This window comes from Chelonus insularis, unplaced genomic scaffold (assembly GCF_013357705.1).
Source record: "Chelonus insularis isolate UGA/USDA-ARS -01 unplaced genomic scaffold, ASM1335770v1 contig_150_pilon, whole genome shotgun sequence".
NCBI classification, from domain to species: Eukaryota; Metazoa; Arthropoda; class Insecta; order Hymenoptera; family Braconidae; genus Chelonus; species Chelonus insularis.
Genome location: NW_023276392.1, coordinates 1121977 through 1138814, shown reverse-complemented (window position 1 = coordinate 1138814; position 16838 = coordinate 1121977). Strand labels below are relative to the sequence as shown.

Below are 16838 nucleotides of genomic sequence, written 5' to 3'. Positions count from 1 at the left end.
GCTTCACAATAATATAATGCTGAAAAGTGATCAGCTATTTTTGATTATTACCGAAGATAATAATTATTTTAGTACTAATGAAAGGGAATAAAAATAACGTTTATCAACAGACAATCGAATTAATTGTAATGCTTTTTTTAAAAGCAACTTTATTCAATAGACAGATATTTTTTTTATTCATGCCAAATTTTCAAGAGTAAAATTCATTTTAAAAATTAAATTACATGAACTGCGTTTATTATTCTGTGGATTTCAACTCTATGAATAATTAAATGCTTTAAATGATGATCATTGGAATGTTTTAAAGAGCTTAAAAATCTCTGCCTAGAGTATTAAATAGAAACTGACTTGGCTAGAAGTTGACAAGTACTGGTCGAAAGGTATTATTGATGCATTAAAAATACAAGTAATAGGATAAAAAATTCCGGTGAGAAATATAGAATATTTTATTTGGAATATGAGTGCAAGTGCAGCCGAAATAAGGAGAAATATTTCCCTGGTGAATAAACTAGTTTTCCCTGGAGGTGACCTGAGACAATCATCAATCGAGGCTAGCAATCTCCAATTTTCCGGCTCGTATAATCTTGGGAAAAATTTTCGTTTATCTGCGGTACGTCGATTGCGGTGGATAAGTGGAAATAGAATGTATATCTTGGTATGATGTATCTCCGGTACATATTGCAATAGTCGAAGCAAGGAAAATGTTGGGATGACCAATCATCCGGGTACATGAGCGATATGAAACTAATTCCTTTTATCCCCAGCGGCTTATTTGATTGATTACCTTGGTAAGATGATTTCATGAGTTTGTATATATCGGATTGAGGTATTTATTGTCTATTAGTCTTTCTCTAGTGTGGCGGTTGTGTTTGCCAACGGAAACATGCAGAAGCCAATGAATAGAGAGACTCGCAAACGAGAATGCACGTGGAAGTAGTAGACATGAGTAAACTGAATATGTACGGTATCCGGTAGTCCCTCGAATGATGGTCGTAAGAGAGCTAAACTACGATGGTTCTTCGAACGCACCAGTTCTCAACCCTTTCGATAAATCCTCCCCCAATTTTGTGGCGATCCATAACACAATCGCGTGGGGATTGCGCATGCGCATTTAAACCCGGAACCTGCGCCAAGTTCGATCTACCCCCGCCAAAAGCAACTGTCTACAGACGACGATGACTGTACTCTACTCTCGTTGACTCCTTGCCGCGCCTCACGAGGGGGGAGTCTGTACACACATAGCCGCGTTTCAGTCTGACTCCCTTCCTAACGCCGGCGTCGCGGTTGCCCCTTCCACAAATGCATCCCTATCGCGAGCATTTGCCACGAGTCTCACCAAGTCTCTCACATAGTGGCCCGCAGTCGTGCGTGTCTCTAGTACGGCTTCCCTCTCGTCCTTGTGGGTGCTTCTTGCCGACTCTCTTTCCTCTGCCGGATACCCCAATGAGGTCCCGCCGGAAAATCAAGCCGGCCGGCGGCTGACGCGCCACCGAATTTTCGCATCCACGCGCACTACCAACGTTCTTCTAGCTCTTATTCTCATTCATACTGTGTTGTTTCCTACATAAAGTAAATACTTTGTATATATGTAGATACATGAATATCCCCTCGACTACTGAGTGTCTCTTTGCCAAGAGTACACCTCTCACCACCGGCATCCGAAAGCAATAAAGCCTACCCTCGTAAACGCTATAAAGTTACTGTTTGGAATTTAACCGGATGACCAAAACAACCAAGGTTTGGCCATACATTATTCAACGGATATTGTGTTTTACTTGCTTCTTACTTTTTAATTAACTCTATTTCCCGCCGGAATTTCACTGTGTTTAAACGTTGAATTATCGAAGCTTCTTTTTTTATGCTAAAATCAACTACTACTCAGTATTATTTCCGGTTACTGTTACATTCGACTTGTGGTGTTGGAGTATTTACTTTGTATTAACACTATTAATGTTTGAAACGAGCAAATTGGTTGAAGGTAAATGAGATACATTTTCCAAAGGAAACTTTTTCAAGTTTACGTAAACTCGTGAACGACGCAACTGAAGAATGACTTTTTAAGAGACTTTGCTCTCCCGCACTTTATAAGATAAACTCAAGTTTTGTTTACGTTCTACCTGCATTTACCTTCTTGCTATATTTTTAACTCTCGAACTCGTTCAACCTCCCTTAGACTCTCACGACACTCATACCTACATTTTATTTCAACTCTATCCTACTCACTTGGTGATGCTTTTACGTTGACGTTGTAGATGGAGACAACGAACAAGTTTCTTTACTTCACACTGTTTTTCCTGCAATGTCACGTACATCTACTTGACTCGTACAATGTGCCCTGTGCCTTCAATACAATGTGTTTATGCTGGATACAGGACGACGAAGAATATTCAAGGATGGACATCAGCTGTGTGGGTGTTCGCTTCACTCGATTTCCTGGTAATTTTTTTTTTTATTTCTTTTTTTATTGTATTACAATAAATTTCAATTCCTATTTTCAAATTTATTTGCTTGTATCCTTCGTGTTTTTTTAAGTGGATTTTTTTTTTTACATTGAATGTCCGAACAAAATCGATTAATTCCACTTTCGAAAATTTTTTCTGATGGTTAAATTGAAAAAACTATTAAGCAGTTAATTGATTTCAACTGAAGATAAAGCATTTTTGAAATTTTTTCCTGTGCTCTAAAATTTGATTTAAAAAATCCTACATTGACAAAAAAAAAAAAACAATAAAAATATCCAGTTTTGTTTTGACATTTCTCACTTGACTACTCCAAAAAAAAAGTTCATTAAAAAAAATTAGTCCCAGTGACAAACAAACTACTCAAAAAAAGTTTTTTGTCATTTCACTTAATAATTAATGAGCAAAAAATATTTGAATATTCACATATCGAGAATGAAAATATTTTTATGAATATTTAAAAAGCTTTATTGAAGAATAAAACAAAAAAAAATCCCCTTTTGTGGTTATTTGTAAAAAAAAAAAAAAATTTTTTATTCAAACTAAATTTTTTTTCATCGTCGAATGATTTGTTTTCAAAATTTGTCGAATAATAGTGAATAAACAATTGGCTCCAAAAGTTTTTATTCTCAAGTATGATATTCTGAATGCTTACATAATTTTTATTTACTTAAGTTTTACTTTTAGTTACTTGGAAAATCATATTGGCAATAAGATCACGAGTCTTATCAAACTTTTATTTAACTTCACAAAAGTATGCTAATTTTTCATTTAATTAAAAAAAAATGCATTTTAAATATCGTGTTTTAAACAGTCTTAAACAGTTTTAACACAAAAGCTGTATCGCACAGTGATTGTTCCCCTAGATCTATGATATAAGTATACAAGTGTTTAAAGTAAATAGTAAATTTTCAAGTTTGATAATTGAAAAAAAAAAAAATGTTGGTTGGAAGTTTAGAAACACAATTTAAAGCTGATGATATATAGACTGAAACGCAGAATTAGTAATCGTTAGTAAAAGTTATTTTTCACTGTTAATTGAATTTGTTTTTGACTAATACTGTAATACACTCACGAACATAATTTACTTTGGAAAAATTGCATGAGTCATTTACGTGATTTCTTCCATTGTGTACTGGTTGGAGTTTATTGTAAAAGAAATAGAAAAATGGAGAAAAGTGAGCTTAGCACTTGATGCACAATCGACCCAGGTATATGTACTAGGTTTTCGTAGAAATACGGTGCACCTGAGTTGCTTTGATGATTTTGAGTAAGAGTAAATGTGTCTGAGGAAACCATATCAAAGACATCTTGCATCACTCTCCAAACAGTATTCTGGTCTCTGCTTGATATTTTTTCCGCATTTTTTTCGTTGCGACAGAAAGACTGCTTATTATTTAAAAGCATCCTGAGCTTGAGATTTTTTTAAAATTTAATTTTTTAGTGGTAGAGGCTGTGATGAGTAAAAACACGTTTATTTAACTACCGAAACTTGCAACCTACTTTGGGTAACAACAAAAGATTCTACTGCAGATCCAATAGTCCGCAGATGATGCTGCAGTTAAAAGCCTTACTTAAAACTATCTTTAAATTATCATTAAATATAAATTTTCGTAATATTAAATTTTACTTTCTGTTATTAGAAGTGAGATGAATTATTGGATATGTTTGAAAAGATGATGAATTGATTATAAAGTTTTTAAAATGTTGAAGTCTAGTTTTTTTTTGTTAATGTTATCAATCATTGTTGAGATTAAATTGAAAAAATTGTACGAATAAAAGCTATTTATGTCATTTTATATATATTATCAACTGTGGAGACAATAATTAAAGTCAATGCAGGACATTTCAATAGGTCTAGGGTTTTCTAAAAAAAATATATCAGAGTACTTTTCAGTGTTTTTTAATTTTTGTTGTAAAGAAGAAAGAAAATTATTTTAAAAATAGTAATTGGACTTGTGAGGGATAGTTTTCAATGTGAGAAGATGATTTTGAAGTAAATACTACACCATTTAACAGCTTCAAAATCAGCTTAGTACTTCAATTTAACATACACTAAGTCGATCAATTTTATTTCTATTCTTTAGCATGCCTGACCAGTACATTAAACTTTGTCTGATTCTACTTTTAACTCTTGTTTATTGAACATTCGAAACTCTAGATGCATAAATTTCGTATTTTTTCCATTACATCTGAATTAACAACAATAGTTAAGTAAACTTTTTTTTAAAATTCCAGAAATTTCAAATAAGTTAAAATGAAATTGAGGAAACTGTTATTTGATTCCGAATGTTTTTTTATTTAAATAAAAAAGAAATATTTATTTATTTTAGTATGAGAAAATAAGATGATACTTTGGATGAAAATGTCGAGAAATGACTTAAACAAGATAAATAAATAAATAAACAGTTACTTGAAACGTTGAATTAATACTTGATGAAATGAAACTAAAATTTGTCTTCAATTTAGAAGTTTAAACGGCGTGAGATGTACTCTTGTTTATACAGCTCTGACAATTTTGCAGCACCATGTAATAAATATGCGTCAGAAATAGTCGTTTCATCTCTTGCAAGTATATCGAGGATAATATGACGGGGATCATGATAATGTTCATCATCATTTATCTAGAGTCAAGTAGAGAATAAATTTTTCTTTATCATCGTATATAAATAAAAATTTTTCGTTCAGTGAGATTTTTGGAAAATTTCGTGATCAGATGAGATCATAGATATAATAGAAGGAATGATAAATGAGTTTTGACATCTTGTGGATACTAAAATCCGCATTAATCCGCGTTCCACATTGTGAGGCAATAATTTTTAAAGCGTACAGTGTGTGCTTTCGGTGTTAAATTCATAACTTGGAGAGCATGCCAAGCTCCAACGAGAGAGCCGAGGTAGAGACCAGCTGAATACTGCATTTTCCTCACAATTTATACCCATTATTTCCTGAATACCGAGAGAAAGCATTAATACGGATGTACAATAGAAAACAATAAGCGGCACACAGGGTCACCACAATGCGCTTACCTTTCTATCTATCTTCTACTTTCTCTCTATCTCTTTTACATCTTCTCCCAATTTCTTTGAATATTACTTTTCCATTAAATACTGAGTTATTTACCCTTTAACCCATTTCACTTCTATTGTTAATTTATATCCGCAATGAATACTTCGACATCAAAGGGATCCAACTTCTTGCTGGATTTTAATTAATTTCTGTCCTTTTACTCATAACTATTTACATAGTTTTTTTTCCCTAAGTAATTTTATACATGTTTTTATATATATATATATCAAAGACCTTTTGGGTTTTAATAAATTTCCTTACTTATTCTCTACCTCTATTGTTTACAGGCGAAAAGTAAATTTAAATTTAGCTGCGCACTTTCATTTTGGGCTAAACAAACGGGATTATACACTGTTGGTGAAATGACTAATCATCATTTTAATATTATTTATTTTTTTTTATCTCACATAAACAATTATTTTTTTGAAACTTTTTATCTAATTATGCTAAAGCATAGATTCTTTTTCAAAAATTTTTTGCATTCATTAAATATTAATATTCCTCTTCTTTCATATAAATTAAAAAATAGAAGAGTAATAGGGAAGAGTGAAATTTCGTGGTTCAAGTTAACTTGAAATATGTGCAAAATTTATGTTTCATGTCCATCTTCAGATCTCAACTGTTCATTTAGAAGTCTATTTACCCGAGGTCATTTTTGAACTTAGATTAGAATTTCTCGAGGGGATATCTTTCAAAATTAACTGTTCATGTCTTTGAGTTTAAAACTTTATAAATTAGTATTATTCCAATATATTTTTTTTTTTCATTTTCTCTTTCACTGATTGAACATGTCATTCAAAGTTGATGTATTCAACCGTATAGTCGGTGTTTTATTTAACCGTAAAAATATATTAACATTGACCAGTATTTCTGTGAGGGATAAATGCTTATACCTATTACAATTATTAATGGGATTATCGGAATATTGATAAAACCACTTGTCAGTGATGTTCAGTAAACTATAGTCAAATGTTTCGTCGTTTTATCGCGATAAATAATTTTTAAGTTCTGGTATCAAACAAATATAAATGAAACATTATACCATTAACTTTTATTTATATGATCGTGACCAATTAATTACTTCTAGAGAAGAGTTGATGGTAATTTGGTTTTTATAAAATACCAATGCACTAAAAATTAAGTAGATTATTATTAATCAACGAACAGAATTAAATTTGCATTTGATGATGGAATTTTTTTTTGTTATTTACAATTTTGTTTTAATGATGTTTAGAGATGGATTATTTATTTATATAATTTTTTAATCACAAACTAAAATTATGATGTGAGTAAATGAGGTGATATAATGAAAATAAAAAAGTGATTATTAAGGTAACATTAAGCTTATAAATGTTTGATGAAATTTATTGTAGGTAATATTTAATATTAATCGTTGGAAAAACAAGAACGTTTTATTGAAATTTAATATAAATTCAACGTGTAGGAGTTTCAATAAAATGTTTTGCTGTGAAAATAGCAAAAGTCGAGCATTTGCCACACAAGAGGAAAGTTTTCGATAAAAATACTCCTGGCTCATGTTGCGACTTTTCTTTATCGTAACTTTTATTTATCCTCAGATGTATCCGTGAGTTATGTGGCACAGCTGGACATCGTGAACTCTGGAATGCAGGTTCTTGAAAATGACGCACCGGTGAGTTTCTCGGGTGTCGAGGCACTTGGACTCATGAGCAACCGTCTCGTAAGCATCGGTGAGAAGTCTCTCGTGTGAGTGTTTGCACTAACCTCCCTCTATCCTCAAGATGTTTTCATTCCTCTATATTCACTTCACTTTTCTTCGTTTTCCAATCTTCCATCAATTTACAACTCCTGTTGATCGGTTGACCAAACGTTTTACTCAGCGGAAATTGTCTTCATCGATCCCATCTCCCAATTTTTTATTTCCCATCTCTACTTTCTCGTTTGATTTATTTGTTTCCCAACTCAAATTATCTCTTTATCGTTTTCCCTTACCCCTTATTGTCTTATTCCAAATTTATGGAATTTTTTATTAAAAATTTCGTTCCATGTTTTATTTCCATTGTAATCTCGTGTATTTCAGGAGTATGTCCAGCACATTGCGATCCCTGGATTTGAGCTACAACTCACTGGAGGAAATTTCGTTCAAAGCTCTCCGAGGATTGAAAAAGTTGAATTGGCTCAACATGCACAGGTAAGAAGTGGGATTTGACTGTTGTGTCATGCTCTTTCACGAAATCGATCGTCTGTCAGGGGATGATGAATCTCCAGAACGATAATATAGTTAAACTGGAATCGAATTGCTGTTATTTTTGCTTAGACAGATTTATTTATTGAAGTCAAAAGGAAGAGTACAGTAAAAAAGGACGAATAGATAAAAGTAAACGATAGGGATTATTGATACTCTTACTCAAAGTTACTCTTTTATTTTGTTTCTCTCTAATGTATTTATTCTATTTCACTTCTCCCGTGGTGTTTTTTACCGAACACCCGATACCTGGATTAAAAAATCCGATACGTTAATTGCCCACGGGCTTCTATTTGCCGCATTCACTGACCTCTACATTCTCTTTATATGTATTTGTATTTATTTGTTTAATACGTAAAATGAAATATTGTTAAAGTATCCATAACCATTTTAAAATATCATCCGGTTTAAATACGTTGAAATAAAAATTCAATATTATGCCATTAATGCACTTGGCCTAAAAAATTAACTCAATATCGATATTCATTTTCCAATAGTCCTATAAAACGATGCAAATTTTATATTAATTATTCCTATGTCTATAATATTCTGTAATTAATAAATTTACTTTCTGAATCTCATTGAATTTTATTTGTTTCAATTAAATTTCCGTAAACGTACGATTTTTTACAGCAAAATTCACGTAAATATAAATAAATTACTCAGTCAGATTAATAAATCATTCGAATTATTATTTTTCACGTTTATTCATGTGCATCGTAATAAATAAATGTTATTTTCATTTTTAAAAAATTTACCGAGGGAACAAAAGTGATTAATTAATTGAATTGCACCGGAAACTTGTAAATTTTATCTAATCATTTATTATTCTCATGTTCAGAATAGAAAGTTACATTAAATAAATAATTATTATTGATTTTTGAAAGAAAAAAAAAGAAAGGATTCAATTACAATTTAATTTAATTGAAATTTTCTATATATATATGGTGATACAACGATCTTTACAATTAATTCTAGAGTAAAATAAATTAGTCTAGATGTGGAACTTGTCAGTGGAGCAATATAATAATAAATAGATTTAGTTACTGGATATCACAAAGTGTTATTTGCTTTGATTTCTGCAGCAGTGAAAGTTTCCCTAACAAATTTAAATAGATGTAGACAAATTATTCATCTAAAGATAAAAGTTTTTATAAATAAATCATTGAAATTAATATTTTTAAATATATCAAACTGTGAAAAAAAAAGTTATTTCAGTTGTAACAAAAAAAAAGTTAACAGTTAATTTTCGCGTAAAATAAATTAGTCTAGATGTTTAATTGATCAGTGGTGTATATTTTTCGGCAGTAATCACATAACAAGTTTGGACGGCGACTGGGATCAGGTATCAGAGACGTTAACTAATGGATTTTTTGGAGAGAATTGCATTGCTGAAATTCCACGAGTTCTATCGCGGTTTCACAACCTCGTATGGCTTAATTTAGATGACAACAATATAGTAGATGTACCAGAATCATCTCTGCCTAAAAATATCCGTACTCTTAGTCTGAACAATAACCTACTGGAGAATTTTCCAATAAGTATATCAAAGTTGGCAGTTCTAAGTTGGTTATATTTGCGGGGTAATTCTATAAAAGTATTAGAATTACCAAACTTAAAAAGTTCATCGCTTGAACTGATTGATGTAAGCGATAACTTGATCGAATCAATTCGCTTTTTAACCTCAACAAATTCAACTCTACACGTGAAAGATCTCAACGTATCAAGCAACAAACTTTCAATAATCCCAGCTGGTGCCTTCCGGTTTGCAGAAACTCGACGGATCCATCTGTCATTTAACAACATCAGTTTCATCGATGAAGATGCCTTTCGGGGGTTGGAGAATGTTTTGGAGTATCTAAATTTAGAGAATAACGATCTCAATAATGTTCCAAGCGCTTTAGCAACTCTCAAGAGAATTACATACCTTTATCTCGGTAATAACGATATTTACAATATATCAAGCGATGCTTTTGAGTCATTTGCTGAGTACTTACGAGCCCTCTCCCTTGCTAATAATAATTTAGCAGCTGTGCCAGTTGCTGCACTGGCCTCTTGTCAAAGACTCTTACATCTTAATCTAGGATACAACAAGATCACCCATGTATTCCCTGGAGACTTTGAGTGGGCCAAAAGTCTCGAGATACTACTTCTACGAAACAATGTTCTAGCAAAACTCAAGCCTGGCACATTCAAAGGTGCTGTCAAACTCAAGGAGCTCAGTCTGTCGTTCAATCAATTGACCGAGTTGGATGACAAAGCCTTCACTGGCATCGAGGACAGTTTAGAAATTTTAGAATTGAGTTTTGCTTTTGCTACTGATGTTTTGCCAAAGGATTCTCTTGCACCGCTAAAGAATCTTCAATGGCTCGTGCTTGACAATAATAACTTCCATGCCATTGACTATGATTTCTTTTATTCCTTTTACCAACTAAGATACATCAATCTTGAATCCAATAGATTTCATTACTTACCAGAGAAACTCTTTGTTGCTGAAATCCATCGAGAATTGAGAGACGTTAAATTTGGATATAATTATTTGGAGGAGATTCCAGAAAGTACATTTCTCAATTTAACTGAATTAAGATCGTTGGACTTAACAGGCAATCGAATACGCTATCTTGTGTCGGGAACTATTGAAAATTGTCCGAAATTAGTTACCGTTTCACTAGCTTACAATCGAATATCTACGATGGACAAGGGTACATTTAGGAGCCTCACTAGCCTCAGGTTTCTCAATTTGGAGTTTAACGCTCTAACTGTTCTTGATTTGGATGCGATAATGGAAACTGGTGGTTCTGAATTTGCACTGAATGTCTCTTTCAACTCTATCTCTGTTATTAACTTCGAGCTTGGTCTGATAAATCTAACCAGTCTCGACCTTGGCTACAATAATCTTACTCAACTACCTGCGGAAATTTTTACTGGAATGCCTAATCTCAAGACTCTTGATCTTCGTAGTAATTACCTCACCTTTCTCCACTCAGGTGAGTCAAAAACTATTCTCTTCTCTTCATTCTGCATCTTTTATTTATTTTTTTTAAACTCTGCTGCATTGATTAATTATCTTTTTTATTGAAATACCAATAATATTGATCAAATAACTTCAATACTAAAATTAATTTTAGGTAGATATTCTATTCAAATTTTGTCTTCTCTTGATTAAAATACTCTTATTGAATAGATTAAGATTGATTTTCAAAATATTTATTCAATTTATTTCTATAAAAAATATTATATATCACAATTTTACCTGCAATCTTGGAAAAATTTATAAACTGGGAAATATTTTCATAAAAATTCCCCAAAAAAAATCATCCATCCGAGTTGATAATTATTCGTAATTATCTAGATGCGTAAAAAATTCAGTACTAAAACAAAAAAAAAAAACTCAATTGCATAGATTTTTTGTTGAGTTTTCCTAACTTTTTCATACCACATCATAATTACCTTCATTATTCTTCAGAACACTTCTGAAAAATGTATATTATAAAGGGTTAATATTATTGAGCGAGAACAAAGAAACGTAGTAATTAAAAATTACTCTTGTGACTCATTAAAAGTGTGTATATAAATTACATTAAACTCAGTGATGTTAGGAATAATTTTTTTTTTCTCAATGTGTATATCTATAAATGATACTTTAATATTAAAAAATATAATTTAAGTATATTAAATAATGCTTTGACATTTTGCATTTATGCTTTAGTGCACTAAAAGTATAATCTTACTTAAGCACTTGACTAAAGTGGCTATTAAAAATCGTGATCTGAAAACTAGTTAAGTGAAACGACTCAACAATCACGTAAATTTTAGAAAATTACCGAAAAAAACTTCATGATGGTACAATAACAATAGATGCAAAATAATTTAGAGTAATCCTTTTATAAAGGAAAGCTTTTTTATGTGTTTAAGAGGATAGCACTTGAGATGAATTCTTTAGAAGAATCCTTTAATTAAGAAACAAATGATTAAATCTATTATAAATATTTTCCCTCATTCTCTGAAACTTCAAACTTTTATCATTAATATTTCCATCTCTTCATTAATATTAATCCATTCAAGTTAATGAAAGAGAAACGGATAATTTTATCATAAAACATTTTATTAATTTTCCAAAAATTAACAAAAAAAATTCATCCGTCAAAAAAGACAATATAATTGCAGAGTATGATACATTTGGTGTGTGTTAATGAAACGCAATCTGCATGTTAAAGACAGACGTTATTATTCTTGGATAAAATTAAACATCCACAAGATGAAAATTTTTATATAAAATTAATTTGATAATTTAATAATGTCAGGCGCACAAAGTTGAATAAAATTATATATTAGTGGTATTTTATTTCGTTTTAGTAAAAAATTTTATGTGAATGCATTAAATTTCTCAGCATTTATTTCAATGTAATAGAATACGTTATCAGAGGATAAATAAAATCATTCGTCGACGTAAATAATATAAATATTAAGGTAAAATTGTTTCTCCATCTGCTACAATGTTAAAATGTTGACGTTTAATGGAAGCTCATTTCTCGAAGTAGTCGACAGCTTCAATTTTTTGTGGCGTAAAAAGAGAGAATGAAAACCGAACACGATAAAAATTCCTATAAATATAGTGCATTGTGTTTTGAAACAAAGATTACCTTGGTATTTCAGTAGAAAAAGTCAGAGTTATGTGAGACATTCTTTATGTCTAAGAAAAAAAATTTTTATCTCGTTAGAAGCAATTTTTTAGAGTAATTTTTAAATTTAAAATAATTGTAGAGTCGTATTAAAAGCATCGTAGATTAATATTTTTAACAGAAAAAAGAAAAAAGAAAGATTTCTCACATCAAAAGAATATTTCATTGGACTCGACTGCATTACTTGACCTCAAATATTCTTACAGTATGAATGTAAATATTCGTTGAATGAATTTTCTTTACATAATTCGAAGATTTTTACTGAATTTATAGCAAGTTTAAATGAATTCTTGTACAGGTACTTTTAATCTGGATCGTCTGGAAACATTAAATTTGCAAGACAATCGTCTAGGAGTTTTAAGGCAGCAGGCTTTTCGTGGAACGTCATCGCTTCAGCAACTGGATTTAAGTGGAAATTCTCTGTCTCAATTATCTACTGAGCAATTTCGCAATCTACGGAACCTCCGCATTCTCAATTTGTCGAGAAATCATATAAGATCTTTGTCTCGAAATGTCTTTGAGGGAACACGTATTGAGTTACTTGATCTTAGTTCAAACAGGATCAGTATCGTGCCTTCATCCGCTTTTCTTGAGGTCGGTTATACCCTACGAGATCTCAACCTTGCGGAAAACTTTATTGAGCATCTTGACTCATCAACTTTCTCTACCTCACAGCTCATCAATCTCAATCTTGCCAGCAATCGGCTTACGATACTTCCTGATAACTCTTTTGAATCACTCACTAAACTTTTGAGTTTGAATCTGTCACAGAATCATCTGCAAGCTAACTTGAAGGAGCTTTTTCACTATCTGCCAGAACTGAGGCAGCTTTACATGGCCAATTGTGGCCTGAAAAGAATACCAACGCTCCCCTTGGCAAACCTCAACATTTTAGATCTGTCATTCAACAGCATAGACGTCTTTACTCAGGCTCATGTACAGTACCTAGAGTCCCTCAAGGTATTACGGCTCATTAACAACTCCCTTATCGCTGTGCCAGACGTCAGACTACCGCTCCTCAGGCAGCTGGATCTTTCTGACAACCCTATTGAGGTAAAATTTATCACGAGTCACTGTTAACTTCAAAAAAATTTATAGATTAAAGCTCCCTTCGCTGCTTTTATATTTCAATTTCTTATCAACTATTAACAATTTTCGTTTATTATTTCATTTATTATATATTTTTATTTTCAATTAGTTTCCATTTAAAAATTCTTTACTTGGTATGATTTGTCACTTTAGTAGATTGAAATGTAAATGTAATGAATTGAAAAGTATGTACTTTTTATTCTATAGTTCATTTTTCCAAATATTCCATCTCTCTTTATCACTTTGTGAGAGATTCGAAAAAATAAAGAGCATTCTTTAGTTATTAAAAAAATTTAAAAACATTCTTAAAGAAAAAAAAAATCTTTAGAAATATTTATTTAAAGCATCTTTAAGTTCAAGGGATTATTCTTTGGATTGTTTTTTACTGCAAAATCCTTGTTCGATTTTTTTTTTCCAAATCTAGTTATCAGCTGTGGAAGCAAAAAGATCCATTTAAACTTCGAACTCTTATAATTCTTTAAATAATGATTTTATAGTAATAACGTGGATATCAGTGGAAACCTAATAATGTTCTATTTCAAATGTTATCACTAGATTCAAAGAAAAAACTTTTTTTACAATGTAATTTTTATCTGAGAATTATGATGAAAAATGATATCGTCTAATGAAAAAAAAATTAAGAAATTTCCTCTCTGAATTTCTGAAATTTCTCCAACACAATGGAAATGATTAAAAGAATTGTAACATATGGTATAAAACACTTAAAAGTTTACTTTTTCGAATACTCCAAAATTTATTAAATTATTCTTTAATTTAATCTAGAAATTTAGCAATTTAAATATTAGTTAAATTAATAAATTTTCTAGTAATATTGTAATGCAGTAAATATCTCAAATTCATCATCATAATGTAATTATTTGCTGTTAAAAGCAAGTTTTAATTGCAATCATAAACAATGTAAGCTATAATTCAATAATTAAATAGAATTAATTACAGCCTAAGTGTTTAAAAGGTGTTTAAGTACATTCATGACATATCATATTCAGTTTCCTTGATATATTGTCTAAATATTATTCAGCAGCTGTGATAATAAAGTTAAACTGACTTAATGTTGAGTTATTTCATCAAAAATAAAAAGCCTGATGTTTCACATTTTATCATTTCTAGTGATTTTCAGTGAGATTATATGAATTAACTGGAACAAACAACAAATAGAATAGAGAAGATATATCAGAGAATTTTTTTTTTTTTTATAAATCCAAAATAACATCTGAATAAAATCCAATAAAAATATCTTGAAATAACAGAGTGGTGGTAGATATGCTCCTGTCAAAATTTTTTAGTTAATGCAGTTAATTCATATGGTAACAGTTTTAAAATAAACGTAATATGACAGGGAAAAACGTTAAATTTAACCAAATGCCAGTCAAATCATCAGAATTATTTTCTCATTGAAAACTATTTTTCAAGTATGAATGGATAATTTATTGATATTTATGTGAAATAACAAAATGGTCATTATTGAAAGTTCAATGATACTCTTGAACAAAAATAGATGCCACAAAAAAGTATCCAATATTTGCGAATCTAATAATAGATACTATCTATTGCAGCTAATTGCAAATGAGTCTACCTAATTAACTTTATGCATATGAATTAGCGAGTTTAATTATTTAATTATCTTTTTTTAGGAATTAAATAAAGATACATTCATTGGATATCCTAGACTGGAAATACTCAATTTACGGAAGCTTCAAAGGATTAGATCAGTGCATAACGATTGTCTTCGACATTTACGTTACCTCAAACACTTGAGCATTCAAACTTGGCCTCAAGTCGGCGGACTTAATTTACAACGACTTTTAAGTGGATTACCTTTGCGAACAGTTGAGATAGAGGTGGCTGAAGCAGTGCTGAAGACACAGATTCACAATGCATTTACTCGTCGACTGAGAGAATTAACCATCACAGGTCAAGAGCTTGAGATAATTTCGTCAGAAGCATTCTCTACAATCGAAACTAGTGAACTAATCCTCAGAATTAAGGACACCCATGTGCGACGCTTTCAGTCTGATATATTTCTCTCTTTGGCACGGCGAATGTCACAGTTGACGCTTGATTTACGCAACAATCACATCAACGAACTCAGTCCATCTGTAATCTACGGGAATCTCTCGTGGGAGACTGTTGGTACAAACCTCGTAGCAGGTATGTACATGGATGGCTATTATAGAAAATAAAAACAACTAACCGAAAACGAGAATGAAAATATCTCAAATAAAAATCATAAATATGCATTTTTTAAATTTATATTGACAATTTAAATTTCTACTTTCTACTGTACAATATTGGAATATTTTTTTTTTTTTTGTTCACTTTGTAATATAGCAATTTACAATTTAATGTTATAAAAATATTTTTTTAACTATTATTTAATTATTATCTAATTTATAACCCAAATTAAATTGTTACATCTTTCTTTTTTTTTTTATACATTATATTATTAAGAAATAATTATTAAAATACATTAAGGGCAAAAATTTATTTTAAATAATTGAAATAGTTGCATGAAAAATTATTTTATGATAAACATAAATTTGTGGAAAGCTTTACCACTAAACAGAATAAATATTTGATAAAATTTTATTAAACTGTTGAAAATATTTAAAGTCAAATAATTTAATATAAACTTTTATAAAACAATTTTCCAGCAAAAAAATTTGATTACATTTTTTATTTGAAAGTAATTTTTGCCCCTAATGCTTGAGAAAGTTTCGTAAATTTAGGATAGTTTATAAGTAAAAGAATAAAAATAGAGTCTTAGAAATTTGGAAAATAACTATTTGTTCATTGAAATTCTCAGGTGGTCTTCAGGTGTCGGGCAATCCCCTTGAGTGTGATTGTGAGATCGCCTGGCTGAGTCTCTGGCTACGGAGATGGTTACGAGAAGCACGGCAGATTCATACGGCTTCACAGTCGGACGCAAGGCAGCTGAGAAATATAGCTGGTCGTGCAGTCTGCACAGAGACAACGCCATCGTATTCGTCTGATCGAGTACTTTTAACTCTCGGAACACCTCACACTGCTTGCCAAGCATCAGCTCTTAGTAGTGGACATTTTATACGACCTTTTGAATCCTGGTTTTTTCTCATCACTGTCTTTCTCATCAAATTCAGCATCAACCACACCTAGCTTATACGGTAAAGTGGTCTAATATTAGAATAAATTTTTTAATCAAATAACAATAAAAAAAAAGAGCGAAATAATTAAAGAAGATAGAGAAAGAGTGAACGAGAAAGAAGTGGAAAAAAGATTTGAAACAATATGAAATTAGGTAGTCACAGAGTAATAAGG

At 31.0% G+C, this 16838-nt stretch overlaps 1 protein-coding gene across 1 annotated transcript; it reads left to right on the top strand.

Annotated features, from left to right (window-relative positions):
• The first annotated feature begins 1369 nt into the window (after positions 1 to 1369).
• On the top strand, positions 1370 to 16750 carry LOC118063836 (chaoptin). The gene is made up of 8 exons (XM_035078016.1): positions 1370 to 1737; positions 2253 to 2436; positions 7106 to 7253; positions 7588 to 7698; positions 9061 to 10739; positions 12733 to 13487; positions 15176 to 15692; positions 16348 to 16750. Exons 1-8 carry the CDS (start codon positions 1720 to 1722, stop codon positions 16674 to 16676), a joined length of 3741 nt encoding a protein of 1246 aa, XP_034933907.1. The 5' UTR covers positions 1370 to 1719; the 3' UTR covers positions 16677 to 16750.
• Positions 16751 to 16838: the final 88 nt, after the last annotated feature.

Bases quoted from the DNA above. Each gene is read 5' to 3' on its own strand.
- LOC118063836 (XM_035078016.1), top strand. The intron at 10,740-12,732 runs GTGAGTCAAAAA...ATTCTTGTACAG, and splicing joins CCTCACCTTTCTCCACTCAG to GTACTTTTAATCTGGATCGT. The intron at 15,693-16,347 runs GTATGTACATGG...TGAAATTCTCAG, and splicing joins TGGTACAAACCTCGTAGCAG to GTGGTCTTCAGGTGTCGGGC.